General features: G+C 37.0%; 1 protein-coding gene across 6 annotated transcripts; it reads right to left on the reverse strand.

The window, feature by feature from the left end:
• Window positions 1–729: 729 nt before the first annotated feature.
• LOC127440851 (gastrula zinc finger protein XlCGF49.1-like) lies at window positions 730–27,875 on the reverse strand. Of its 6 annotated transcripts, none has more exons than XM_051697851.1 (5): window positions 27,786–27,855; window positions 24,818–24,915; window positions 24,610–24,690; window positions 18,682–18,828; window positions 733–1,879 (listed from the first exon to the last, which is right to left on the reverse strand). In XM_051697851.1, the coding sequence occupies exons 4-5, from the start codon at window positions 18,764–18,766 to the stop codon at window positions 1,206–1,208; spliced, it is 759 nt and encodes a 252-aa protein (XP_051553811.1). In that variant the 5' UTR covers window positions 18,767–18,828; window positions 24,610–24,690; window positions 24,818–24,915; window positions 27,786–27,855; the 3' UTR covers window positions 733–1,205. The 6 variants fall into 6 exon arrangements, with proteins under 6 accessions (XP_051553812.1, XP_051553811.1, XP_051553806.1 ...); XM_051697846.1 differs by lacking the exon at window positions 733–1,879 and adding an exon at window positions 6,834–9,161; XM_051697848.1 differs by lacking the exons at window positions 733–1,879; window positions 24,818–24,915 and adding an exon at window positions 6,834–9,161 and having other exon boundaries at window positions 27,786–27,875.

The raw sequence follows: 27,875 nt of genomic DNA on the forward strand, positions 1-27,875 counted from the left end.
TATTGATTGTAAATTATTCCAAAGTAATTCAAGTTTTAAACGAAATCTTTGGCTTAAGGCTAATAAGTGCAAACATAACTTGACTTGACGTCTTTTTCTTTTCTTTTTTACACACTTAGACGTTTGATTTCCTTGTTGTTGATCGCTTCTCCGCATAGAGATATTTAATTTTTCTTCTTCCAGCCTTCTGTCATTGGAACGGCACCCGGGCATGCTGATGGAAGCAGGAGATGCAGGTGTAATACCACAGTGGAGACGTGCAGTACTTCAGTGTGCACGTGACATCAAAGCAAGATGCGGAGCGGTGCACGTGCACTCACGAGCCTCCACAAACATAACGGCTGTATAACATATATTTCAAATTCGAAATAATTTTAGATCTTTTATAACTGTCAACCTAAGGAAAATTCAAGCATTTTCAAGGGACTTATTCAAAATTCAAGCATATTTCAAACCTTGAAAACCTGTGAAAATCAAGCATTTTCCAAATTTTCAAGACTTTTTCATGTGTGAGCTGCATGTGGTGAGATCAAGCGCTGATCCCTGTTAAACTAAAGCGCTTTTATAAGCACCTATTTTCAAAAGCATCATATCTATATGAGATTAATCAGCTATATCAACAGCATAAATATAATATTACAACATAAATCTGCAATGAAGCGAATACACAACAGAGCTTGACTTCTAGATAGAGTGCATAAATGGGCGCGAGCCCTTTCTTTCATGCTGTTGGCAAAAATGACGAATAAACACTGCCGTGCGTGAGTTTGTGAAGGAATTTCGGGATTGTAACTTCAGTCGGGTGGACATGTGGGTGGACGTGTTGTATGAATTGGTATAGTATACCTAGTCTGCGATCAGTCGTGGTATGAGCTTGGCTAAATGCGTACCTCACACTGTGAATACGTTGTTGCCATAACAATGCGTTATAGCACAAAATAAAGAAATATATATATATAAGAAAAAAAAAAGTGAAATGAATACGTCCCTAGGATGAAGAATCCACACCATAGTCACTAAGGATCTAATACTTTGCTTTACTCACTAAATGACATTGTTTCAAGGACTGTTTTCAAGTTTTCACAAGGACTTTTATACAAGTTGAGTTATATTTATGTCGCGTGCATAATAGCCAGTGGCACTCTGTCACCATGGTGCCACTCTACCACAGCGGTGAGGCGGTTTTCACGGTGATTCTAGCAGCCCTAATCTGAACAATGGTGCAAATCCTTTTCTGAATGAATATTTCTATGCCTTTTCAAGTTGCTTGGACTTGAGAAACTCTTTCCACACTGATTGCATATGAAAGACTCTCTAACGTGAGTTCTCATGTGCTCTGTAAGACTAAGTTGGTGTCTGAAACTTCTTCCACACTGACTGCATATGAAAGGCTTCTCTCCAGTGTGTATCCTCATGTGTTTCGTAAGGTTTACATTCTGTGTGAAACTCTTTCCACACTGAGTGCATGTGTAAGGCTTCTCTCCAGTGTGAACTCTCATGTGGATTGTCATGTTTTTTTTATCTGCAAAAGTTTTTCCACACTGAGTGCATGTGAAAGGCTTCTCACCAGAGTGAATTCTCATGTGATCCGTAAGGTTTACTTTACGTCCGAAACTCTTTCCACACTGATGGCATGTAAAGGGCTTCTCTCCAGTGTGAACTCTTAGGTGCCTGTTAAGGTTTCCTTTGTCTGTAAATGTCTTTCCACACTGAGGGCATGTGGAAGAATTTTCTGCTTTTGTTCTTTTTTGAGTTAAATTAATTTCCGTTTCTGAGTAACTAGAAGACTTTTCTCCAGTTATGAAATCAGCAGGTTTCTGAGAGTGATGTTTCTCCACTTCATTCAGTTCTTCACTTTCCTCTTTCACATCCATCAGGTCTAAAATAGAAAGATAAAAGTCAAAAATAAATACATACATTTCAGCATAAATTGTAATAACATTACTCTTCAAATAAGAAAATTAGACAGAAAAATAGACAAACACAGTGTGCTTAAAAACATAAAACACACCATAAAATATAGTTCAATATAAGTATGTGTAACATAAACCACTGTCCATAAGATGTGGTGGTGCTGAAGGATTACAAATTTATAGTGATTAAAGACTTATATTTTTGGTCTGTTTCTCACCAAAAGTGACCATATCACTGCAGAGGACATGGATTAAATCACTGGATTACTTTTATGTTGCCTTTCCTTTTTGGGTCTTATAGATTTTTTGCACCCGATTGACTTGCATTGAATGGACAAAAACATCTCATACAGCCTTCAAAATATCTTTATGTTTAGTAAAAGAAAGTCATACTAGTCTGAGATGGCATAAGAGTGAGTAAATGATGAGACAGTTATAATTTTTGGGTGTACTAACTCTTTCAGTTCATGGGTGTAGAACTTTGATTGGCTGTTGGTGGCCATTTTTGTTGGTATGTTTAATCCAGTGCTTTTAAGTCCTAGTCCTGGGGACACACATCAATGCACAACTTGGATGTTTCCTTTAAGAAACCTGATTCAAATCATTAGCTCGTTAGTAGAGGCTTGGTGACCTAAACTGGGGTGTGCTAAAGGGAGACATGAAGATGTACCATTGTTTTAAGCACACTTTCTTTTGTTGTGACTTGGTTGAAGATCAGATACAATTTTATAACAAGTTTTCCAAACATCCAGGGTTCAAATACTTTCTCTTGCAATTTTATGTTCAAGCCATCTTCAATGAAAAAAATATTTACATAAAGAACACTATAGGAGAACCCCATGGAAATATTCGGTTACACTGCCACTATGGATAACATTAAGTGTTTGCGATGTATTGTATGTGCTGAGGAAAAAGGTTGGATCAGATCCAAGCAGGTCAATGGCTTATCAGTTCTTCAGTGTGAAAAGAAGCTCATTGGTCATAAGAGTTGAGATGCTAAAGCCATTAGAGTTTATATGAAGAGGAAGATTAAATGAAGATGGCACTTTTATGGCAGCCGTGTTGCGAGCTCCGACTCTACATTACAGCTTTTTGTTTAATTTTGTCTTTTATTGTTGTGTTTTTTGTGTTGGATGTTGTTTGTCATATTGCCTATGAAAAACAAGCACTACTGTGCCTCAGTAGCACACCGCAAACCAGACTTTGAGTTACTCTATACCGACTCTTTGTTCACAAACTCGGCATCGGAGCCCTTTGTTTGGAATGCCCGTCTCTGGACAACAAGCTCTACGAACTTAGGGCACGGATCTTTTCAACAAAGATGAGGAACTGCTGCATTATCTGCCTCACAGAAACTTGGATGTCTGCAGAGGTTCATGCGGAAGCATGCAGGGAACCGTGCACCCTGAGGCCGCATTCATTGTTGCTGAGGACTTTAACAAAGCAAACTTAAGGACAATAACACAATAACACAAAGTACTCTCAACATGTTACATGCAGCTCTCAGATGGACAGGGTCCTGGACCATTGTTACTCACCCTTCTGGGATGCTTACAGATCCCTCCCCCATCCACCATTCCGCAAATCGGGCCATTCTTACAGGTAAAAATTTGAAACAGGAAGCACCTGCCTTAAGAACAATCCAGTGCTGGTCAGACCAATTGAACTCTGTGCAACTCTGAGGACTGTTTTGATCACGTGGACTAGGAGATGTTCCTGTCCGCCTCTGACGATGACATCGAGGTCTACACAGATCCTGTGACGAGTTTCACCAGGAAGTGCGTAGATTTTGTTGTCCCGACCAAAAAAATAAGGATTTACCCCAACCAAATGCCATGGATTAACAGCGAAGTTCACGTGGACTTCTGCTTTTAATTTTAGTAATGCGGAGGAAAATAAACAAGCCAGTTATGCTCTCCCTAAAACCATCAGAGCAGCAAAATGGCAGTATAAAGATAAAGTGGAAGCACAGTTCAACACCACTGATGTGAGCGAGAAGCATGCGGCAGGGAATTAACACAATAACAGACTTTAAAGGGAAGAAAAACTCTACTGTTAACACTGCTGCTTCTCTACCGAACAAGCTTAACCTTCTATGCTCCTTTCGAGGCAAACAACAACACTGCCTCCATGGAGAGAGCTCCTGCGGCCGATTCTTCAGAGGTTAGCACACTCACAGTCTCTGTAGTGGACATAACTCGATCTTTTAAATGGGTGAATATACGCAAGGCCACAGGTCCAGACGGCATTCCGGGCCGCATCCTTAAAGCATGCTTGGACCAATTAGTGGGTGTTTTCACTGACATTTCAACCTCTCCCTCTCACTGTCTACGATCCCCACATGTTTCAAAACATCCACCATTGTGCCTATTCCAAAGCAAACAAACATAACTTGCTTAAATTACTTGCTTGAATCTTCAGTAAATGCTTTAAGAGGCTAATCAGAGACTACATCTGCTCTGTGCTGCCTGCCTCACTTTGCTTACTGTGGTAACTGCCCACTGATGATGCCATTGCCTTCACCCTACACACTGCTCTCTCTCACCTGGATAATAAGAATGCATTTGTGAGACTGCTGTTTGTGGACTACAGCTCAGCATTCAGTATCAAACTCTGGGCTCTGAGTTTGAACAGCTCTCTGTGCAGCTAGATTCTGGACTTCCTGTCAGACAGACACCAGGTAGTAAAAATAGGAAGCAATAATCATGGTTATCTCAAATAACCGCAGTTAGATCAAACAGCCACGATCCGATGGTTATTTAATAACTGCGACAGTCCTAGCGGCAGCATTTAAAGCTATAATGATAATTATTAAATTGCAAGACTATAGATTAAGGGTCTTTTTAGTCCATACAAAAATTATTGGGCTGTACAGTAACCACCTGCCTAATATTGTGTAGGTCCCTCTCGTGCTGCCAAAACAGTGCCAACCCGCATCTCAAAATAGCATTCTGACCACCACAATTGTACAGAGCGGTTATCTGAGTTACCGTAGACTTTGTCAGTTCAAACCAGTCTGGCTAATTCTCTGTTGACCTCTCTCATCAACAAGGCATTCCATCCACAGAAATGCCACTCACTGGATGTTCTTTGTTTTTGGCCCCATTCAGAGTAAATTCTAGAGACTGTTGTGTGTGAAAATTCCAGGAGATCAGCAGTTACAGAAATACTCAAAACAGCCCATCTGGCATCAACAATCATGCCATGGTCCAAATCACTGAGATAATTTTTTTTTTCCCATTTCTGATGGTTGATGTAAACATTAACTGAAGCTCCTGACCTGTATCTGCATGATTTTATGCACTGCAGCCACACAATTGGCTGATTAGATAATCGCATGGATGATTGTTGGTGCCAGATGGGCTGGTTTGAGTACTTCTGTAACTGCTGATCTCCTGGGATTTTCACACACAGCAGTCTCTAGAATTTACTCAGAATGGTGCCAAAAAATATCCAGTGAGTGGCAGTTCTGTGGATGGATATGCCTTGTTTTTTTTTTTTTGTTTTTTTTTCACCCAATTTGGAATGCCCAATTCCCAGTGCGCTTTTAAGTCCTCGTGGTCACGTAGTGATTCGCCTCAATCCGGGTGGCGGAGGATGAATCCCAGTTGCAAATGGAATGCCTTCCGCGTCTGAGACCATCAACCCACGCATCTTATCATGTGGCTTGTTGAGCACGTTGCCACGGAGACATAGCGCGTGTGGAGGCTTCACGCCATCCACCGCGGCATCCGCGCTCAACTCACCACACGCCCCACCGACAAAGAACCACATTATAGCGACCATAAGGAGGTTACCCCATGTGACTCTACCCTCCCTAGCAACCGGGCCAATTTGGTTGCTTAGGAGACCTGGCTGGAGTCACTCAGCACACCACTGGGATTCGAACTAGCAAACTCCAGGGGTGGTAGCCAACGTCTTTTACCACTGATCTACCCAGGCCCCAGAAATGCCTTGTTGATGAGAGAGGTCAACAGAGAATGGCCAGACTGGTTTGAACTCAGTAACTCAGATAACTGCTCTGTACAATTGTAGTGAGAAGAATATCATCTCAGAATGCTATTCTGAGATGCTGGTTGGTGCTGTTTTGGTGGCACGAGGGGGACCTACATAATATTAGGCAGGTGGCTTTAATGTTGTGGCTGATCGGTATACACTACTGGTCAAAATTTTGAAACACTTGACTGAAATATTTCACATGATCTTAAAAATCTTTTGATCTGAAGGCATATGCTTAAATGTTTGAAATTAGTTTTGTAGACAAAAATATATTTGTACTATATTAATTTATTTCATTATAAAACTAAAATGTAATAATAAAAAAAAGTTTTTGAAATTGATGACTTGTACCAAATAATAAAGAAAAGCAGCCAATAAGTGCCCAACATAGATGGGAACTCCTTCAATACTGTTTAAAAAGCATCCCAGGGTGATACCTCAAGAAGTTGGTTGAGAAAATGTCAAGAGTACATGTCTGAAAAGTCTAGGCAAAGGGTGACTACTTTGAAGATGCTAAAATATAACACAGTTTTGATTTATTTTGGATTTTGTTTAGTCACAACATAATTCCCATAGTTCCATTTATGTTATTCCATAGTTTTAAAGACTTTACTATTATTCTAAAATGTGAAAAAAAAAAAAAAAAAAACGATAATAAAGAATGAGTAAGTGTTTCAAAACTTTTGGCCGGTAGTGTATATCAATTTAGTTAAAAAGAGAGTACAATAAAACCACACTAGCATCCATTTAGGCAACTTTGCTCAGGACAGGTAGGTCACATGTTTTATGAATGGTCTGTCATTACTCAAGAAACAAATACTGAACTTAATATGCCTGAACTCTCCTCTCCATCTGAAGGTATCCTCTGTGGCTCTCCCTGGCTTCACTTCTAATACCCCCTGATCTGGGTGACAGAGACAAGAAAGACAAACAAACAATATGATAGATGTAACTGTCTTTATTGTGATGAGTTCTGTGATCAAATGGATCACTCTACAAATTAGTGAACAATTACTCTCTCCTTGTGCTCACTTAGTTATATATTTAAATATTAACACAGTTTACTGTCATTAAACAGCAACAACATATTCATTTAAAGTTATAGTTAACCCCAGAATGAAAATTCTCTCATCATATACTCACACTAATGCCATCACAGATGTGTATGACTTTCTTTCTTTTGCAGAACTCAAATGAAGATTTGTTGTAGAATATTTCAGCTCTGTTGGTCCTCACAATGCAAGTGAATGGTGACAAGAACTTAGAAGGTCCAAAAACTATATAAAGTCAGCATAAATGTAATCCGTAAGACTCCAGTGGTTAAATCCATGTCTTCAGTATCGATATAATAGGTGTGGGTGACAAACAGATAAATACTTAAGTCCTTTTTTACATTAAATCTACTTTCACATAGCCCTCCTATGCACATCAAGAGAATTCTTCTTACATTTTTTTTTTACCAATTTATACTGTTTGTGCATATCGCCACCTACTGAGTAGGAAGAAGAAAAAAGGGAGGGATAAAGCAAGGGAAAAGACTGAATACATCATATTTTTCATAACAGCCCAGTAGGTGTCGATATGCACGAATAATACGAACCAGCAAAAAACAGAAGAAAAATGTGGAAGTGAAAGTAGATTTATAAAGTAAAAAAGGACTTAAATATTGATCTGATTCTCATCCACACCTATCACATCGCTTCTGAAGACATGGATTATACCACTGGAGTCTTATGGATTACTTTTATGTTTCCTTTATGTCCTTTTTTGGCCTTCAAAATGCTGGCCACCATTAACTTGCATTGTATGGACCTACAGTGCTAAAATATTTTTCTAAAACTCTTTGTGTTCTGCAGAAGAAAGGAAGACATACACATCTTGCAGGGTGAGTAAATGATGGGAATTTCCATTTTTGGGTAAACTATCCTTTCAGTGAATGTTTCGAGTATAAATTTGCATGATTAGTAATCGATGCACCGAGAAAAGTGTAAGGGGGTTAATTAATAAAAAATCATGTTTAACGTTTGCCAACTCAAATCAGTAATAACTGCGGTTAATAACTTGATTTAGAGATAACAAAGCAGAAACTGCAAGCATTGGGCAGTGGGGCAATAACATACTTTATATCAAATGCTGCTGTAGTACTTTTGTATTCTCAGAATTCATCAACTGACACTATAACGCTACTCAAAGCTGTCTCTACAGAATGCTGCAGCTCAAAAAAACCTGGAATTGTGGTAGCCTTCTGTGTGACGTCACAGTAATTTCATCTATTGGTATAATCAAAATAATTTCTTATTTTTTTATTTCAGTGGTATGAGGTAAGACTCCTCCTATTATGCATTTTTTCATGTTTTTTCCACTCTTGGGGCCGTCTAAAACTCTTTTCACAAAATGAGCACTTGTGAGGTTTTTCTCCAGTATGAATTCTTTGGTGCACATTCAAGTAATCCGCTCTGTTAAAAGCTCTACCACACACTGAGCATACATGAGGTTTTACACCCAAATGTGTTTTCTCATGCCCTTTCATATAAGCCAGTTGTGAAAAACTCTTTCCACAAACAGTGCATATGTAAGGCTTCTCATTAGTCTCATGAAGTTTCAAGTGTCTTTTTAGCACTGATGCAAAAATAAATTTTTGACCGCACTGATCACAGTTAAATGGTTTTTCTTTAGAGTGATAGCGCAGATGAAGCCTGAGACGACTTGACTGTGTGAAACTCTTGCCACAATGAGAACAGTGGTGTAATTGATTTTCAGAGTGAATATGTATATGCCTACTTAAGCCACTTGGATTTCTAAACCTCTTTCCACACTGAAGGCATGTGAAATGTTTCCCTCCAGTGTGAGTTCTCATGTGCGCCTTAAAACTTGCTCTGTGTCTGAAACTTTTTCCACACTGAAGGCATGTGAAAGGCTTTTCTCCAGTGTGAATTCTCATGTGTTCCTGAAGATTTGCTTTCTCTCTGAAACTCTTTCCACACTGAGGGCATGTGAAAGGTTTCTCTCCAGTGTGAATTCTTAAGTGGATATTAAAGGTTCCTTTATGTGTGAAACTCTTTCCACACTGAGGGCAGATGAAAGAATTTTTGGCTATTTTTCTTTGAGTTCTTTTTTGTGAAAATTTCTTTTCAGTCTGTGAGCAACCAAAAGATTTTTCTCCAGTTATGACATCATCAGATTTGTGATACTGATGTTTCTCCTCCACTTCATTCAGTTCTTGACTTTCCTCTTTCACTTCCATCAGATCTAAAACGAAAATATTAAACAGTCAAAAATCAATTCAAGAGGGATAAATGTGAAACGAAAAGGAAATAAAAAAGAACTTCAAATAAATAGCACAAAGCAACAGAGATCAAGTATTTATTTCTTTTTATACTAAAGATTAACTCTCATGTTCAGTGGCTTATCCCAGAAAAGGCAAATTCCGTCTGATCCTCTGACTGAAAATGAATTGTGTTTTAATGGTTAAATTCCGAGCATCACCAACATCCATTGCTTTCTGTCCTCTCATTAAATATATCTCCTCACCTTCTTAAAGCCATACAATTTTGATGCCTATAGCGTTGTACAGCAAGGGCCTTCAACAGGGGGTCCAGTGGGTCCGCAAATTATTGTTTGATCCACCACCGGCACTCGTAATAATCACTCGCATGTGAGCGAGAGACAGTACCGCCGCTCCATTAACGTATATTACGCAGGCTGCATAGGGCACCAACTCCCTAGGGGAGCACCATCTTACCCTAGGGGGAACCAGAAACTTCACTGGCTGCCCTTACTTGCACGTTATCCGTTATTCAAGGACCTGGTAGCAGTCACGAAACACAGACGATTGCCTCGTGCTCGCACTTTATCCTCGTGCTCGCACGTCCCTGGTGAGAGAGGAGTATGTATTTTAGTCCATCCACATTCTGAAGCCCCTCTAACCTGCATGCCATATCTTCTTCTTGCAGTAATCCTTCCTCATATTCGTGCATCCCGTTTTGTTTAGTTATGAACTAAATAGAACGCCAAACATTGTTACATTTTGATTAAATTAGCCCAGTGCCCATGCTTATTACGAATCGTTCATAATGCATGTCAGGTTAAGTAGCCCTGCAGTAGAGGGTTGGAAATGTAAATGCGTGTGCGTTGCGTTTTTCGAGGTGTGCGGATGTCAGCCTACAGTTTCTTGTATTATTAGTTGCTTTTGGTTTACAGAACAATAGCCTACACATACTTAATATGTACGTATATGTAATATATGTGTCTAAATATATAGTTACCACTAAGATTATCAAGCTGCCATAGGTTAGACTGACGGTGACTGTCAAATCAACATAATTAAAGGTGCATAGTCATTTTTTCCTCATTAAAAAGTTTTACTCCTACAGAAACTAACAGTAAAAAAAACTTATGTATAAAATCGTTCACTAACATGAGATGAAAACTCCAGGTATAGGCCTTTCAGTAACCACATAAAGGATTTTTTTATTATTCTGCAAGGACAAGGTCTGTCTGACTATCTGTCTATATATTCATTTTTTTGGAGGGGGTGTGGCACAGTGATTAAAAAGGAAATTAAAAATAGCACTTCATGTCTAAAAGGTTGCAGACCTCTGCTATAATTAATTTAATGATTATTTTAATGGCTTTGAAATGTAAACATAAAATATGTTCATATAATAATATGGTATAATACACGTTTTATAGGCATAAAATGCAACACTCAATTTTCAGACAATATGCAACGGTGGTCCCTGCTCCGTCTCTCTACATACCAAGGGGTCCTTGGCCTGAAAATGGTTGAAGATCCCTGCTGTACAGTATAAGTCAAGTTAATGTCTTGCCGGCATAGCCGCAAGCAAAAGCGACACCATTCTCTCGTTCTTGTTAGGATTTCCAACAGGTTCTCCCCATTCAGTGCACACCCACTGAGAATTCTGTTGAAAGTGGCCTGGTTATAGGGAAATCCATTTTACAGAACATAAAAAGAGAGACACCAGTCACTAGATGTTGACCAATTATGGATTTTGCCGATACCGATAACTAAGGTGGTGGGAAAGGCTGATAACCATTAGTTTTTAAAATTGATTTATACAGTGTCATAAAAAATGCCTTATTCTTTACTTACTATGACAGGCACAGACAAAGAGTCCTAAATGAATAAAATCCCAGATTCAGTTTATTGTACAACCAAAATCCCCCAAATAACCAGAAAAAAATGAAGATTTGGTGCATAACGTGGGACTTTTATGTATAAACAATTCCGAAACACACCGAGGACTCTTATTTTGAAATGAAGAACTATTGGCAACTATTGGCATACATTTTTTGAGATAACGATAGTTCCAAAAAGCAACTATCTGCACAGATTAATTGAAAAACGGATATATCGGTCTACCTCTTCCAGTCACCATAATCGAATGTGTACCAGGAGCCAGAGCGCCTGACACCAGAGGACTATATGTTCGTTTGATCAACAGCAGACAAGGGGCATGTTTGGAAGGCTGTTTGAAAACAATGTTTTTGCAATTCCATTCGGTGGCGTAGATATTACACACACTTGAGTTGTGGAAATTGCAAAAACGATGTCAGACACGGCCCCCTCCCTGCTTATCGTGGTGACGAAATATATGGAAGATTATCATCATGGAGTGGTGTCCAGAGAATAGCACAGGTTTCACAGACAACTGGACAAGTTTTTGTGTAGACCCAGATGCTGATCATACTTAGCTTAATAGTTCGTTGAGACTCAACGAAATGTTCCGATTCCAATTCCAAGTTAGCAGAGTGTACTGTATTAATAACATCGAAGACTGGTTAGCTGGTAATTCCATTCTACTCAATTCTGACAAAACAGATGTACAGTATTAAATATTGGACCAGAAACCTCTAGAAATAAGATGTTTGAATATAATCTGTCTCTCAATGGATGTTCTGTTATGCTGTCATCTACAGTTAAAAACATGTGTCTTGTTTGATAGCAATCTGCTTTTTGAAAATTACATTTCCAATATTTCTACTACAACATTCTTCCACCTTAGAAATATTGCTAATAGGGATGGGACGATATATCTCATGATTTGGTTCAATATATGATATGAGGTTTACGATTTGATATAAACTTGATTCGAAATAATAACACTTAAATTACAAAATATTACCGACATTTTTTTATTTTCTGAAAAAATTTTGAGCAAAATACACATGATAATTTCTCATCAAAATAAAAGTTCTTTAATACACAATATAAATTCTCAAAGCTTAAATAAGAGTCACTCACATATCTTTCTCTATAAAAAAAGATCACAAACAAATAAGCTTTCAAAAGTAGTGGGGTACATTCAGGCTGATCAGGTGCAGAACAGGCAACAGAACTGAACAAAACCTGTCCTGAAATATGTATGTGAAAGTGAATATTTTATTTTTTTATAATTTGTTTGTCATTATTATAATCACATTTTAACTTTGTAAAAATACATAAATTCTACATTCTATTCATTAATATTAAATCATGAAATGGTATATATAATAATGATTTGAGCTATCACTGTTTGAAATAATGTGTACAATTTACAATTAAAAACATTTACATTCATTTGTATAAGAAACACTAAAAAGGTAATGTCACTTTAAGAGTTTAATGTGCATTTCAGTGTTTTGGTTCAGCAAAAGTCAATGAGAGGTTTCTTTAGTGCATCCCTGCTGTGTGAGATTAAAATGAATATTTCTTTTAACTTTTTTATCTGACTGTAAAGAACAGAAAGGATGCTAGAAGACACATTATTCAATGAAAGTGTAGTCGCCTCATCTTCAATAAACACACATTAAATGGAAGAAACGATCAGTTTTATTCTCAAGCACTTTTCATCAAAACAAGGTGATTTTCCAGGTATTATAGTACTTACATTTCTAAAAGCTAAATTCAAGCACTTTAAGCACTTCAAGGACCTTGTGCAAACTCTGTAAACAGTGTAGAAAAAGTGATGTAATGGTAAGATCAAGCGATAAAGCGATTATGATGATTGACCCCCCCCAGTCTTTCCAATCATATGTGACACCCTCCCACCCCCCATATGCACATATTTGTGGAGGTATAATACCTGTCTATGCCTAACCTTTATCTGTTTTTTTATAGATAGACAAGATAGATAGATAGATCTTTCTTCTGTTTTTGCATATATCTCATACTAAATTCAAACAAAATCTAACATAAAACAAAAGCAATCTGAGTAAACACAAAATCCAGTTTTTAAATGATAATGTCATTTATCGAAGCAAAAAAGTTACCCAATACCAACTGGGCCTGTGTGAAAAAGTATTTGCCCCCATTAGTTACTAAATCCCAAAATCTATGAAACTGCATTCATAATGGGGTTCAGCTGGACTAGACACACCCAGGCCTGATTACTGCAGGCTAAGCTCTGCCTGTGCCTACACAAAAAAAAAGAAAAAGCAGAGGGAAAGGGAATGCATTTTTTTTGCTCATTTATGCAGAGGTTAACGTCATGGAGACAGAAGGCAATTGTGAACGACCTTTATTCATATTTTCTGAAGGAGATGAACCATATTGATGTTACATGTTCTAATTACGTTTACAGTTCACATTAGGCTCATGTATATTTGCTCATACTTCAGTACTGAAGCCTATTTGAAGTCAATCAAAAATTCAACCTTGAAAAAAATGTGCGCCCACCTTCCGACCTCTCCGTCCAACCCCCCGTCTCAATAAGTAAGCTTCAGCTGGTTCAAAATGCAACATTTAGAGTGCTTACTAGAACCAAAATCATACTGTCAAAAGTACCTGTACTTCGGTACCAAGTCGGTACTAAAATAAAAAAAATATGTAAAGATACCAGTGTTTCTGCAGTACCACTAATACCGAGCACCGACTCAGTCCAATACCCGCACACTGTCTGACTGACACACGACTGCTTTCAAATGCTCACACGCTTGTTTGAGTTTGTGCTCGGTTACTCTTTTTAAAATGAAATGCACAATTAATCATCTTAAAATTGTGATATGTTCTAGTGTGATTATTAAACCGTGAAAGGCTGCAATCTTAATCTGCATTCGAGCTGTGTGCTTTAAATAAATGTATGAAACATACCGCTCATACACTAGAAACTCCACAGACATTGTGAATCTTTTGCATCGGATGAGATGGCAGAGCACTAATCCACTGTGAAGTGTGTTATTACATGTAGTCTATATATTTATATAATTAAATCAGCATTTGCGCTTTAACGATCACACTGGGCCATGTTGTGAACAGTTTATCCAACAGAAGAAGTGAAGCTTCCATCAAAACCACACGTCAAACTAAAAGCTCACATCAAAATAAAAGCATGATTCAAAATTGAAGAGATTGCAACAGAAATACAAATGTATAGTAAAAATGTCATGTTCACTGTAGTAATATTAATAATAATAATAATATTATACAACAGTTAGTTCCGGTCCTTGAATCTGACTGGATGAGAGACGTTCCATGAGTACTGATGTCTCAGAAAATCAGCACTCGGACGCTTCACTGTCTGCATCAATCCGCTTGTGTTCGTGTTGTTCTAAACTAAAGTGTAAGAACAGTGCAGATGTGTAAAAAGCTAGATGTGTCTCTTTACATTTATTTTTGAGACATCGCAGATTTTAGCCAGCAGGTAGCAGCAAAAGACAATTCTTTTTGTGTAAATGAGTCAGCTGAGTATTTTCATTCATCGGCACTCCGTGATTTCTCGGATTACTACTACACTAATAAAGATGGGAAATAGCTTTAAACAGCTTTCAGTAACAACTTCAGCATTAAGGGTCATCACAGCTGAGACACCACAGACTGATTAATTACACAAACTCAAAGCCCTTACCTCTTACCGGAGTTTTCACATTGGACAGGACATAATGTTCAAAATGGTGGATGACGTTGCGGTTTCTATAATGAATGGCTCTTGCGCACCAGCTACTGCGAAATAGGAGGAATACACCCACTTGGATGGCGATTTTTCCACAGACAAAATAGGATATATTTGATAAAAATTCCATTATCTTCAGAAAGCTGACAAACACACTATAGCATCTCTGCTTGGGAGTGGCAACAGAGACAGGTGATCGCACACGCTCCATCTCTCTCTCTCTCTCTCTCTCTCACACACACACACACACACATCCTTGTTTCTCCAATAACACACATATACATCCTGTTTTCTCAAATAACTTGTTAGAAACAGCCCAAGCCATGATACTAGTTCAAAAGTGACATTTTTGAGAGGCTTGGACGCATCATTTCGTTTGAACTGCAGATTCTGATCCGTTGGCTAAGAAAGTAGTTCCATGCACAATGCATTTTTTTGTGACGTACTCAGTTTTTCCTCATTGTTTAAAATTTACTTGTTCATTGAACTGCTGTATATAAGCAATATCACACTCGCAATCATGCTATATGGCCCTAAATCAGCACTGCTGAGAATACCTACGGGACTCTTGCTCGTGTGATATTGCTTAATAATGATTAATGGGTAATAATAATAATAAAAACTAAGCAATATATCCCAAGCAAGAGTGCATTTGTATGGAATAAAAGTTTGTTAAAAATGCAATGGTATGTTGAAAAGTAATTGTCCTATTTTTTACTTGTTAAAAGCTTTTAGAAGTTAAGAATTAATTTGATCAGACACCATTTTGATGATGAAATTAAAGTTTAAAACATGGAATTCTTGAAAAATAATAAAAAAAAATTAAAAAAAGGAAAAAAGGATTTGGGGGGAAAAAAGATTTCAGCTGGGCCATGCTTAAAAACACTTAAGCATGATTAATTGAGAAACATGCATATCTTTTCATTTATTATTTACATTGCAACTGAACTTTAAAGAAGTTGTTAAATAGTACATTGCCATATTAGCACGTTTGCTGTGGTATCGAAATTGTTATCAAGATCCTTGACTACTGAAATTGTGGTATCGTGAAAACACTAGCTGCCTGTTAGGTTTCATATCAGTTAAAAAATTCTACTACTTACAAGCTTTGAATGGACTAGCTCCTCATTGCTTTAGCAAGCTTCTATATAATCCATTACATTCACTAAGGCCGTAAAATTCTGGCCTGTTAATAGTACCTGATAGGGCTGCATAATTTGGACAAAAAGTCATTGCGATTATTTTGAAAAATATTGCGATTCCGATTTGAAATGAGATATGATAAACAAAAGACTAGTATGTGATTTTTTTGAGACCAAAATAAAAAGACTTGGGCTGCTCTTTGAGGGTTTACACTGAGTCCTCTTAAAAAGATCCAAACCCAGACCTTTTTCACTTCAGCCACAAATAAACAACAAATAAATACTTTAAGTAAAACAATTGTTCTTCACATTCAAATTGTACCTGTCCACTTTGTACCTGTTTTTGTCCACTTTGTGATAGGGTCTCAGCCCATTATTCATCATCATTATTTTTTGGAACCCAGTCTACTTGAATATCATATTATTGTTATTATTATAATATAACATTGTTGATTATTATTATTATTATTATTATTAAATAGTAATATATTTCTGTAATAAAATCTTAACTTGCATGGGCTTTGAGTTTATTTTGGTGACGTCTGCGTGAAGAATTTCTGTGAAGGTGACTTCACAACAGCTGTATAATGTGCTTTTCATTTCAACATCTCCTCCTCCTCTGTGCACAAAAACCCAGTGCCATGGGGTGTATTATTTGTATATTAAATTGTAGCGGCCAAGCATTTTTGGAATTATGCAAAGGTAAAATTTAAGTGAATCTGGAGAGCTTTATAAATGACGCACTCAGCTCATGTAAACAAACAGATACAAACTCAGAGCACATCTGTTACTCTGAGCACGAGACAGAGTTGTGGACCACAGAGTCTCCCTGAAAACACTGTAATAATGCATTAACACAATGCAGAAAGGACAGAGCAACAGTCATAAACATAGAAGCGAGCAGCACGAGCAGACTATTTACTTAATTTAACTAAATCACAGCTCTTTGCTGTTTAATCATTTCGATGTTATTTCTATTAATTGTGCAGACCTAGTACCTGTAAATAAGGATATACCTCCACAAAAGGAGATAGATCCTTTTCTTATTTGGCTCCCAAATTCTGGAATAGCTTTCCTAGCATTGTTCGGGACTCAGACACACTCTCTCGGTTCAAGTCTAGACTAAACTCATCTCTCTAGCCAAGCATACCCCTAATTTATACCTCAACTCTATTATGCTGCATTAGTCAGGTCTATTGAAATCAAAGACTCTTCTCATATTTTAGAACTCTGCCTTAAAATGAAGTGAATGGCATCTACACTAACATTATTAATTTTTTTTTTTCTCTGTCTCGGATACCTCGGGATACCTATCCTTAGACAACCAGAGCCTGCTTTTTTCAACTTTTAAATGTACTCAACTAAAGAGTAACTCCAACATGAATCAAATCACGTGTTCTTTATTAGAATGCAAGGCAACCTGTTTAGAGAAATCAAAGTTCTTTTCATTATATATACGTGTGAAAGAGAAATGCACAAAAAAATTGCACCACACAAGAAGTTGCAAACATAGTGTAAATGTAAAATAAATTAAAATCTAATAAACCCAGAAGTTAAGAAATCATAGAATAAAATAAGAAAACTGCTAAATACTTCTTAGCCAATGTAGGTATTAATTTTTACAGCGTGTAAAATCAAAATAAATTAAGACAATCACTGCCTGAGTTGTCAAATCCTCTGCTGTGAGCAATGTTCCCATTATTACGAATACTCCACAGGTTTATATGTGAGGTGTTAAGGAGATATTAATAGGATAGTAGTTTTCTGGAGTCATTTGCTGATTCTGTCTGACACTGAGAGTCCAAGCTCTGCGTTAGGGATGCGCATAAGCTGTGATATGCTACTTTACCTGAGGGACTTGCTTGTTTTCTGACTATTCTTACTTTGACAGTTTTTGCGATAACAGGCTATAGTTATTAAGCCTATTTATTTATCGCAAAGGTTCTGCCCTATTTCAATCCATGTTTAGAACTCACACGGAGCTGAATAAAATATCAGTATCTAATGTCAAAATTGCTAAACACATTAATTGCATTAAAAAAATAAAATAGCGCATTAAACATTTTAAATGAATCACTCGCGTTAAGTCGTAAATTCCGACAGCTCTGGTATAAATGTGCAAATAGGTTTACTGAAACATAGGCAATTTAAAGCTTATTTTTTAAATGCCAATAAAGCTAGTTGAATCCTGAATCTTTGAAAAATGATTAGAGGCATATCTATGAGTCTCAATTGGGCTGAGGTGTGTCTTTTACGGGTTAACAAACCAGTTAACATAAGCGTCAAGCACCACTTTGATCTCCACATGAAAAGTACGGCAGAGAAAGTCTTTTGATATGGCACTGACATTGTCCATGTAATGATACGTGATCTGAATTGTCCAGTTATCATTGACTGATGCTACGAAAGGTCAGTGGCAACAGGGTCAAAGTTTAAATTGTTGTAGAGCCACACTATAATGCTTGACATAAGCACAACGCAGGTCAGGGTAAATGTTAAAGGTGATGCTTCAATCCATAGAGCTAAATGTATTTTGCAAATTTGGTAGGTCAATGGCTTATCAGTTCATCAGTGTGAGAAGAAGCTCTAATTTTAAAATTTTAAAATTAAAAGTTTTAATTTTACAGCTCCAATGGTTTTATACCTACAGCCACCAAATCTGGCAAACAGACTGAAGCTTTGTTACTTTAATGTTCCTCAGCAGTGGTTTAATAAAAATCAAGAATGGACACAAACCTCTTTGTTCGTCAGTATCTTGATTTTTCAGTCTAAATAGTTCTGAAATACAGACATCTTCACTCTCCTCTTTAACAGACTCCATCTTTTCAGGGGTCCTTAAGCAGATTCCAGGGGGTAGTTGGTGTTGGTTTTTCTTTGTTAAACCTATAAAAGAGAAATTAAAACTTACAATTATTAGGGCCTTATATAAATTAAAATACTTAAGTATTGAGTATACTTTATTAACACATGATTCATTTCATGATTTTTAAAAGGTAATGCATTCAGTTTCTCTTTTATATAAAGACAGCGGTCAGATGCTCTTCAATCGCTACAACACTAACTCTATTCTTTTCTCCTCCCATCACACATCTAATCCAATCAACACAGCCAATCATATTAATGCAGCTTTAATGTAACAAACAGATTCTATATTTATCAACTTGCATAAAAATACAATTAAAAATACAAATCTGCAACAGTAAAGTAATATAACAATACCCACACTTCATGCATTAATATCTAGATGCTTTGTCCTCTGATGGTTTTCACATTTCAATGAATAATGGTGTTCGCTCGCATAGGTGATTTCATATATGTTGAGCTTCAATGATGGCCAAGTATTGAACTGAACACACATTATAAACTCTGCTATTTATTTAAAGGAATAGTTCACCCAAAAATGAAAATTTGCTGATCATTTACTAACCCTCGGGCCATCCAAGATGTATCTGAGTTTCTTTCTTCATCAAAACAGAATTTAAGATTTTTAGGATTTAATTTCAGGCCTCCTCCTCTAAACAATGCAAGTGAATGTCCTCCATTTTTTGACGGTCCAAAATGCATATTTAGGGTGCATCAAAATAATCCACACGACTCCAGTCGACAAATAAAGTTCTTCTGAACCCAAACGATTGATTATTTTGAGAAACAAAACAATACTTATATACTTTTTTAACTACAAATGTTCGCTTCCATACATCTCTGTGACGCGCGCTCATGAGAGGGATGATGTAAGCTCGTTGGTAAGGTCACGCGTCACGTGGAGGAGTCAGGAAGCGCGTCACTGTTTACAAGAGAAACTTGTTCATATGCATTTTGGACTGTCAAAAAATGGAGTACATTCACTTGCATTGTTTAGAGGAGGCGGCCTGAAATGAAATCCTAAAAGTCTTATATTCTGTTTTGATGAAGAAAGAAACCCAGATACATCTTGGATGGCCTGAGGGTGAGTAAATTGTCAGCACATTTTCTTTTTGGGTGAACTATTCCTTTAATACACTACACTAAGAACAACAAAATGGTGTACGGCACTCAAGTCAGAAGTAAATATCCAAAGCTATATTATATTATTTTATGTAAGGAACTGAAAAGGTATTAAAATAGAAGCTTTAAAAGGGAAAAGTTGGTAATGGATGCTGCTTTAGGAAGTCATTTGCCATGGCATTATATAGAGGGTGTGTGTGTTTAGTGACAGTAAGCATTTCTTGGCTCATTTTTAAAAATACATTTTAATTAAAGGGATAGTTCACCCAAAAATGAAAATTCTCTCACCATTTACTCACCCTCATGATATCTCAGGTGTGTATGACTTTCTTTCTTCACCAGAACACATTTGAAGAAAAAATATCTCAGCTCAGTAGGTCCTTAAAATGCAAGGACCAACTTTTGAAGCTCCAAAAATCACAGACAGTCAGCGTAAACGTCATCCATACGACACCAGCATTTAAATTAATGTCTTCTAAAGCGATACGATCACTTTTGGTGTGAAAAAGATCAATATTTAAGTACTGTTCAAAGTACTTTCAGTAGGAGGACCTCTGTACAGAAGCTTCATTGGTTTTGGTTTAGACCTGTATTTATCGGTTTCTTTACTCACAATGGTGCATTTGTGTGTTCATCCTGGATGTCTCAACTGAGAGAAGAACACAAGATTACGTCTGTAACATGCCAATGTGTCACACGTGGTCCGTGTGAACTCAGCGCTCTCGTGAAGCTTATTGGAAGCATTGGATTATAGTTAAGATCTTTTTCACACCAAAAGTGATTGTGTCGCTTTAGAAGACATTAATTTTACCGCTGGAGTCCTATGGATGACATTTATGCTGACTGTCTGTGATTTTGGAGCTTCAAAAGTCTGATCACCATCCACTTGCATTTTAAGGACCTACTGAGCTGAGATACTAAGATATTTTCTACTTTTCTTCAAATGTGTTCTGCTGAAAAAAGAAAGTCATACACATCTGGGATTTCAAGAGGGTGAGTAAATGATGAGATAATTTTTGGATTAACTATGCCTTTATTTTTATTTTATTTTTTTAATATGCAGAATAAGCTTTAAAATATAGAATTTGTACCCCTGTACAAATTTAATCTGGTTGATTGGCATAACTGTTTCATTATGTTCTTCACATGTTCTTGATGCATTTTTAGGAATACAGAATCTGTTGCATAAATCTACCTCTGTGTGTCTTCATTTTTATATATGTGATGTTTGATAGTAGCGTGATTCAAACGAACTACCGAACCCAACTGTTTTTTTTCAAGGTACAGTGTGAATACATCCAAAATACTGTACACTTGAGGAAAAAAATAAAACAGGTGAAGTACACTGGCAGCCAAAATTGTGGAATAATGTACAGACTTTGCTCTTATGGAAAGAAATTGGTACTTTTATTCAATTGATCACAGTGTGTCAGTCATATACATTATAGTCAGGACATTAATAACGTGAAAAATTACTACTACAATTTGAAAAAAAAATGTTCAGAACTTCTTAAACTACTTCAAAGAGTTCCCTTTAAAAAATCCTCCATGTGCACCAATGACAGCTTTGCAGATCCTTGTTATTCTAGCTGTCAGTTTGTCCAGATACGCAGGTGACATTTCATCCCACGCTTCCTGTAGCACTTGCCATAGATGTGGCTGTCTTGTCGGGCACTTCTCACGCACCTTACAGTCTAGCTGATCCCACAAAAGCTCAATGGGGTTAAGATCCATAACACTCTTTTCCAATTATCTGTTGTCCAATGTCTGTGTTTCTTTGCCCACTCTAACATTTTCTTTTTGTTTTTCTGTTTCAAAAGTGTCTTTTTCTTTTCAATTCTTCTCATAAGACCTGCACCCCTGAGTCTTCTCTTTACTGTTGTACATGAAACTGGTGTTGAGCGGGTAGAATTCAATGAAGCTGTCAGCTAAGGACATGTGAGGTGTCTATTTCTCAAACTAGAGACTCTGATGTACTTATCCTCTTGTTTAGTTGTACATCTGGCCTTCCACATCTCTTTCTGTCCTTGTTGGAGCCAGTAGTCCAGTAGTTTTTTGGCAATTTCAAGCATTGTATAGCCTTCATTCCTCAAAATAATGATTGACTGACGAGTTTCTAGAGAAAGCTGTTTCTTTTTTTGTCATTTTTGACCTAATATTGACCTTAAGACATGCCAGTCTATTGCATACTGTGACAACTCAAAAACAAACACAAAGACAATGTTAAGCTTCATTTAACAAACCAAATAGCTTTCAACTGTGTTTGATACAATGGCAAGTGATTTTCCTAGTAGCAATTTAGCATGATTACTCAAGGATAAGATGTTGGAGTGATGGCTGCTGGAAATGGAGCCTGTCTAGATTTGATCAAAAATGATTTTTTTCAAATAGCGATGGTGCTGTTTTTTACATCAGTAATGTCCTGACTATACTTTGTGATCAGTTGAATGCCACTTTGGTGAATTAAAGTACCAATTTCCTTCTGAAACAGCAAAATCTGTACATTAATCCAAACTTTTGGTCGCCAGTATATATAATACGAGGTCTCAGAGCATTACAAAAACAGGTTTAAACTATTACCCAGCTAATAAAGTTACGTGACCATTACATAACTGCAACGTAATATGATGACCAAACTTTCGACGTGGCAATATATCTGATTACATTGTGACAACTGGAAAAGTGAAATTCCTGGATTCGCAGCCACAACGTAACTTTGGAACTGTGCCAGTCCGTCATGACGATGTTGTGGCAACGTCATGGATCAGTAGTGGTTTGTTGGTAACCAGATGGTAATTTTTGCTTTTAATGATCATTCTATGGGCAGACATACAGTAGTCTAACCTAATTTATATCCTCATTTGCCCAACATTAATTTAAAGGCTTTTTAAACAGCTGTGCGTGTGAATAACGAAAGCAGACTCAAAGTTAATGGACTTCATTTATTTTGACAGAGAACAGAGGAAAAAAATGCAACAATAAAAGAAATGAAGACATGGCCAATTGCAATGAAATTACAAGCCTAAATGACTTTTGTGCTCATATTAAACTCTACTTAGAACAGCTCAACACCTAATGCCTTGAATTACATTTGTTGATTTAATTTAAAGCCATTTTAAGGATATATAAAAATGGTAAATGGCTTCATTACAATATAATCTTCAGATCTACATATTTTTTTCAATAATAATTATATTAAATTATAGCAAAAAAATTAAAATTAACAATGAAAAATTAATGGATGGATGGATGACAGACAGACAGACTGATATATGGACAGATAGAAGACTGTGGCGGGGCCGTGATGCTGCACACCTGGACCCTAATCAGGCTGATCAGGGGCCGGGTGTGCAGCATCACGGCCCGGCCTCAATGATTATATATATATATATATATATATATATATATATATATATATATATATATATATAGATAGATAGATAGATAGATAGATAGATGATAGAATGATAGATAGATAGATAGTTAGATGATAGACTGATATATAGATAGACTGATAGACAGATAGACTGATAGATAGATGATAGACTGATAGAGAGATAGATGGATAGATAGATGATAGACTGATAGAGATAGATGGATAGATAGATGATAGACTGATAGATAGATGGATAGATGATAGACTGATAGATAGATAGATGATAGACTGATAGATCAATAGATAGATGATAGACTGATAGATAGATAGATAGATGATAGACAGATAGATAGATAGATAGATGATAGACTGATAGATAGATGATAGATAGATGATAGACTGATAGATGGATAGATAGATGATAAGACTGATAGATAGATGGATAGATAGATGATAGACTGATAGAGATAGATGGATAGATAGATGATAGACTGATAGAGATAGATGGATAGATAGATGATAGACTGATAGATAGATAGATGATAGACTGATAGAGATAGATGGATAGATAGATGATAGACTGATAGAGATAGATGGATAGATAGATGATAGACTGATAGATAGATAGATGATAGACTGATAGATAGATAGATAGACGATAGACTGATAGATGGATAGATAGATGATAGACTGATAGATAGATAGTTAGATGATAGATAGACAGACAGACAGACAGACAGATAGATATATAGACAGACAGATAGACTGATAGATAGATGACAGACAGACTGATAGATGGATAGACAGATAGATGGATAGATAGACGGAGGAGTGGACAGACGAATAGATGGACAGACAGACAGACAGACGGACAGGTGGACGGATGGATAGATGATAGACATAGATGATAGACTGATAGACGACAGACAGACAGACTGATAGGTGGATAGACTGATAGACGGACAGACTGACAGACGAGTGAATGGATGAATAGATGGACAGACAGACGGACAGATAGATGGACAGATAGACGGGCGGGTGGACAGACGAATAGATGGACAGACAGATAGATGGACAGACGGACGGATGGATAGATGATAGATAGATAAATATATGGATTCACATTTATATTATATTGTGTATACATTTATTTTAACAAATAGCATCAAACATTTACATACATAAAAACGTAACCTGTATAATATACTTCCGTTAAAAACATTTGGCATAATGTTAGCGGAAAATAATTACAGATGCAAAAATATGAACAGAATTTCAACTAGAAGGAAATAATGTTACTTAACCAATCTGATGTGGCTGCTGAACTTTGACCCAGATGTGCAGCTGCTGTCTTCTGCAGTTTGGTAACTCCACTGCTATCAGTACTATATAATTGTAAAAACAGGTTTTATGTATTTAGCGTCTTTCCAAATCTCAAGGAACCTTTACACACAAAATATTTCAGTACATTTTTAATAAAAGTCTGTTTGTGAAGTAATAAGTGTTTTTTACCTCAGAAAAACTCTCCTGTCAGACGAGGCAGAAGTAAAAAAGTGTCTCAGAAATACATGTTGTCCTGTTTATCTGCTGCCAGATGTGATTCCGTCAAGCTTTATGTAAATATGGAAATATTCTAGTGTTATGTTCATAACTTAAGACATTTTTATATTGTTTTGTGAAATAAAAACAAACAGTCCCGTCAGACGCATTTCCGTTGTGCGCGCTCTTAGTTCAGCAAGAGTTCAGGAGGAGGCACATGCTGTTATATTACTGTATGTATTGTGTATTTCCCATTCCATCACTATATTAAAATATAACTGTTTATGCATATCATGTTAAATATATTTTTACTTTGCAAAAGCAAATATTTCATCTTTTTGCAAAGTAAAGTGTGCTGTGACTGGAGAGTGGAGATGTTTTAAACATTTTAAATAGCAAATTCTGCTCATCATAAAACACTGCAAAGTTTTTATTTTTTATTTATTCCCTTTTTAGCCCAATTTGGAACGCCCAATTCCCACTACTTAGTAGGTCCTCATGGTGGTGCGGTTACTCACCTCAATCCGGGTGGTAGAGGACAAGTCTCTGTTGCCTCCGCTTCTGAGACAGTCAATTCGCGCATTTTATCAAGTGGCTCGTTGTGCACGACACCGCGGAGACTCACAGCATGTGGAGGCTCATGCTATTCTCCACGATCCACGCACAACTTACCACGCGCCCCATTGAGAGCGAGAACCACTAATCGCGACCATGAGGAGGTTACCCCATGTGACTCTACCCTCCATAGCAAACCGGGCCAATTTGGTTTGTTAGGAGACCTGGCTGGAGTCACTCAGCATGCACTGGATTCAAACTCGCGACTCCAGGGTTGTAGTCAGCGTCAATACTCGCTGAGCAACCCAAGCCCCCTATTTTCTCAAATGTTAAGTAAAAAGTAAAAAGTGAAAACTATTATTTTCTTCGCAAAAGCAAACAATATATGAAATACTAATTGGTATGTAAACCTTATATTTTATAATGACACATTTTGTAAGATTTCATGTCCACTCAATCATCCAAATAAATAGAAATGCAATTTTCCTGTGTTGCGACTGGACTCGGACTGTTTTTTTTTTAATCACATAGGAATATAAAAAAGTGGAATTGGAAGTTGAAGTGGTAATTAATTACGGGCCTGTGTCGTTGCAGTTATGCCGAGTGTACACAACACGATTTTAGGCCCGATTTTCACTCGCCGACAGTTTTGTGGAGATCGCCGACAAAAGCCGAAATCATAGGCAAATCAGAGCTCGCTCCCATGAGTGATGAACGCAATGTATGAATTATCAAAGACGCGATCTGAGAGAAGTGCCGACGTGTCGCCGATGTCAGCGAGATATCTAGCATGTTAAATATCTGGACCTGTCTGCGATTCCAAATTGCGCAATGTGAAATGGGTTTTGACTGAATACAACTGCAGCGTTGACCTACAGCCAATGAGAGAGAGCAAGAAACGGTGCACGGGATCTTTCAGTGGGAGGAGTCCTGATGTACCTGCAACAGAACATCAACTAGCATGGCTGTGGTATCAAAAAAGTCTCATTGGACTGAAGAAATGGAGGACAAATTAGTGGAACATTGGCAGGAGCACTAGTGCCTATTTGATGTTTCCTCTGAACTGTACCACAACCGGGTGGAGAAAGAGAAGAGATGGAGAGAAATTGCCAATTCTCTTGGACAGTCAGATAAGCAAATAGGTAGATTTTTCAGTACGAGGTACTTTTTCATATTGTAACCAATCAAATATATGATGCCATTAGGCAATTAAAAACATACACATCATCTTCTGAAATGCATAACATGTGATCATGCATTTGTTTTTGTATCTCATATCACTTCCCACATGTACTCTGTTGTGAAAAGTAATTTGGAGTCCAGGCAGAGTTGTCAGGGATTCGTCAATAGTGAAATGTTTTGTAATGTGTTCACCCCTGTCACCGATTCCTCGTGTAATTTGAAAACCTTACGACTTCCATGACAAGACAGACAGTTGTGTAATGTGAACAGTACCACAGTCTGACGTATTTGAAAATCGTGTAGTGTGTAGGAGGCATTACGTTGCCAACCAGTCACAGGATTACCCAAATATTACGAATACATTATGTAACTGGACCATTCTGGTTATGCTTGCAACATTAGGAGGACGTAAAGACGACGTTGTGAATTGGTCATATAATGGTAACAAAATTACGGGCATGTGACGTTGCAGTTACGTTGCCTGTAAAACGAATAAATTACAAAAATGGTACATCGTGTGTTAGCAGGGTAACTTTTATCTGATTTAATTATTGCATATTTCCTTGCTTTCAGAGAATTTATTTGTGTGACGAGTAAATCAACAGTTACATGAATACACTGTCCTGTGTCTTTACATCCAATACTTTACTATGAGTGTAGTTCAAATAAAATGCTTAACATGACTGTAATTTTTAATGACAGCCCAGAATAATATAACACGAGGTGTAGTGATGTAATTACGCATTAAATAGTGTACATTAACATATTATTATACAATGAATTATCAGCATAAATAATAAAAAAAAAAAAAAAAAAATGTGTTCACAGTTTTATTTAATTACTGCATGTTAGCACTGAATTCAGGTTGTTGTTTTTTTAGTGCATGAGACGAGTAGGAGCAGCTGAAGGAATAAATATCTGCTCAATGTCGTGTTTATGCACATTTATAATCAGTGGACAACATTTAGTTTTTCCATTAAAGATATCAGTGACTCTCTACGGGATTATAATCACAGCGAAACGCCATTTTAGCCAAATAAATAGTGGAAAATACAGGGCATTGTCACTGGATCAAACCCCCACAGCATTGTGTTCAATAGCGAAACAAGTTTACATTACATTTGATCAATCTCAGTCAGCTCAGAAATAAAATGCACTCATATGCACGAAGACTAAATGTTTCTTTACCTTACAAAACACTTACCTTAACTGAAATAAATTATAGCAGGGTGAGAACTCTGCAGCATTTATGACGTCACAATACAAGATAACCGTCTTCTTCTTTACTTTTTAG

This window comes from Myxocyprinus asiaticus, chromosome 5 (genome assembly GCF_019703515.2).
Source record: "Myxocyprinus asiaticus isolate MX2 ecotype Aquarium Trade chromosome 5, UBuf_Myxa_2, whole genome shotgun sequence".
NCBI lineage: Eukaryota > Metazoa > Chordata > Actinopteri > Cypriniformes > Catostomidae > Myxocyprinus > Myxocyprinus asiaticus.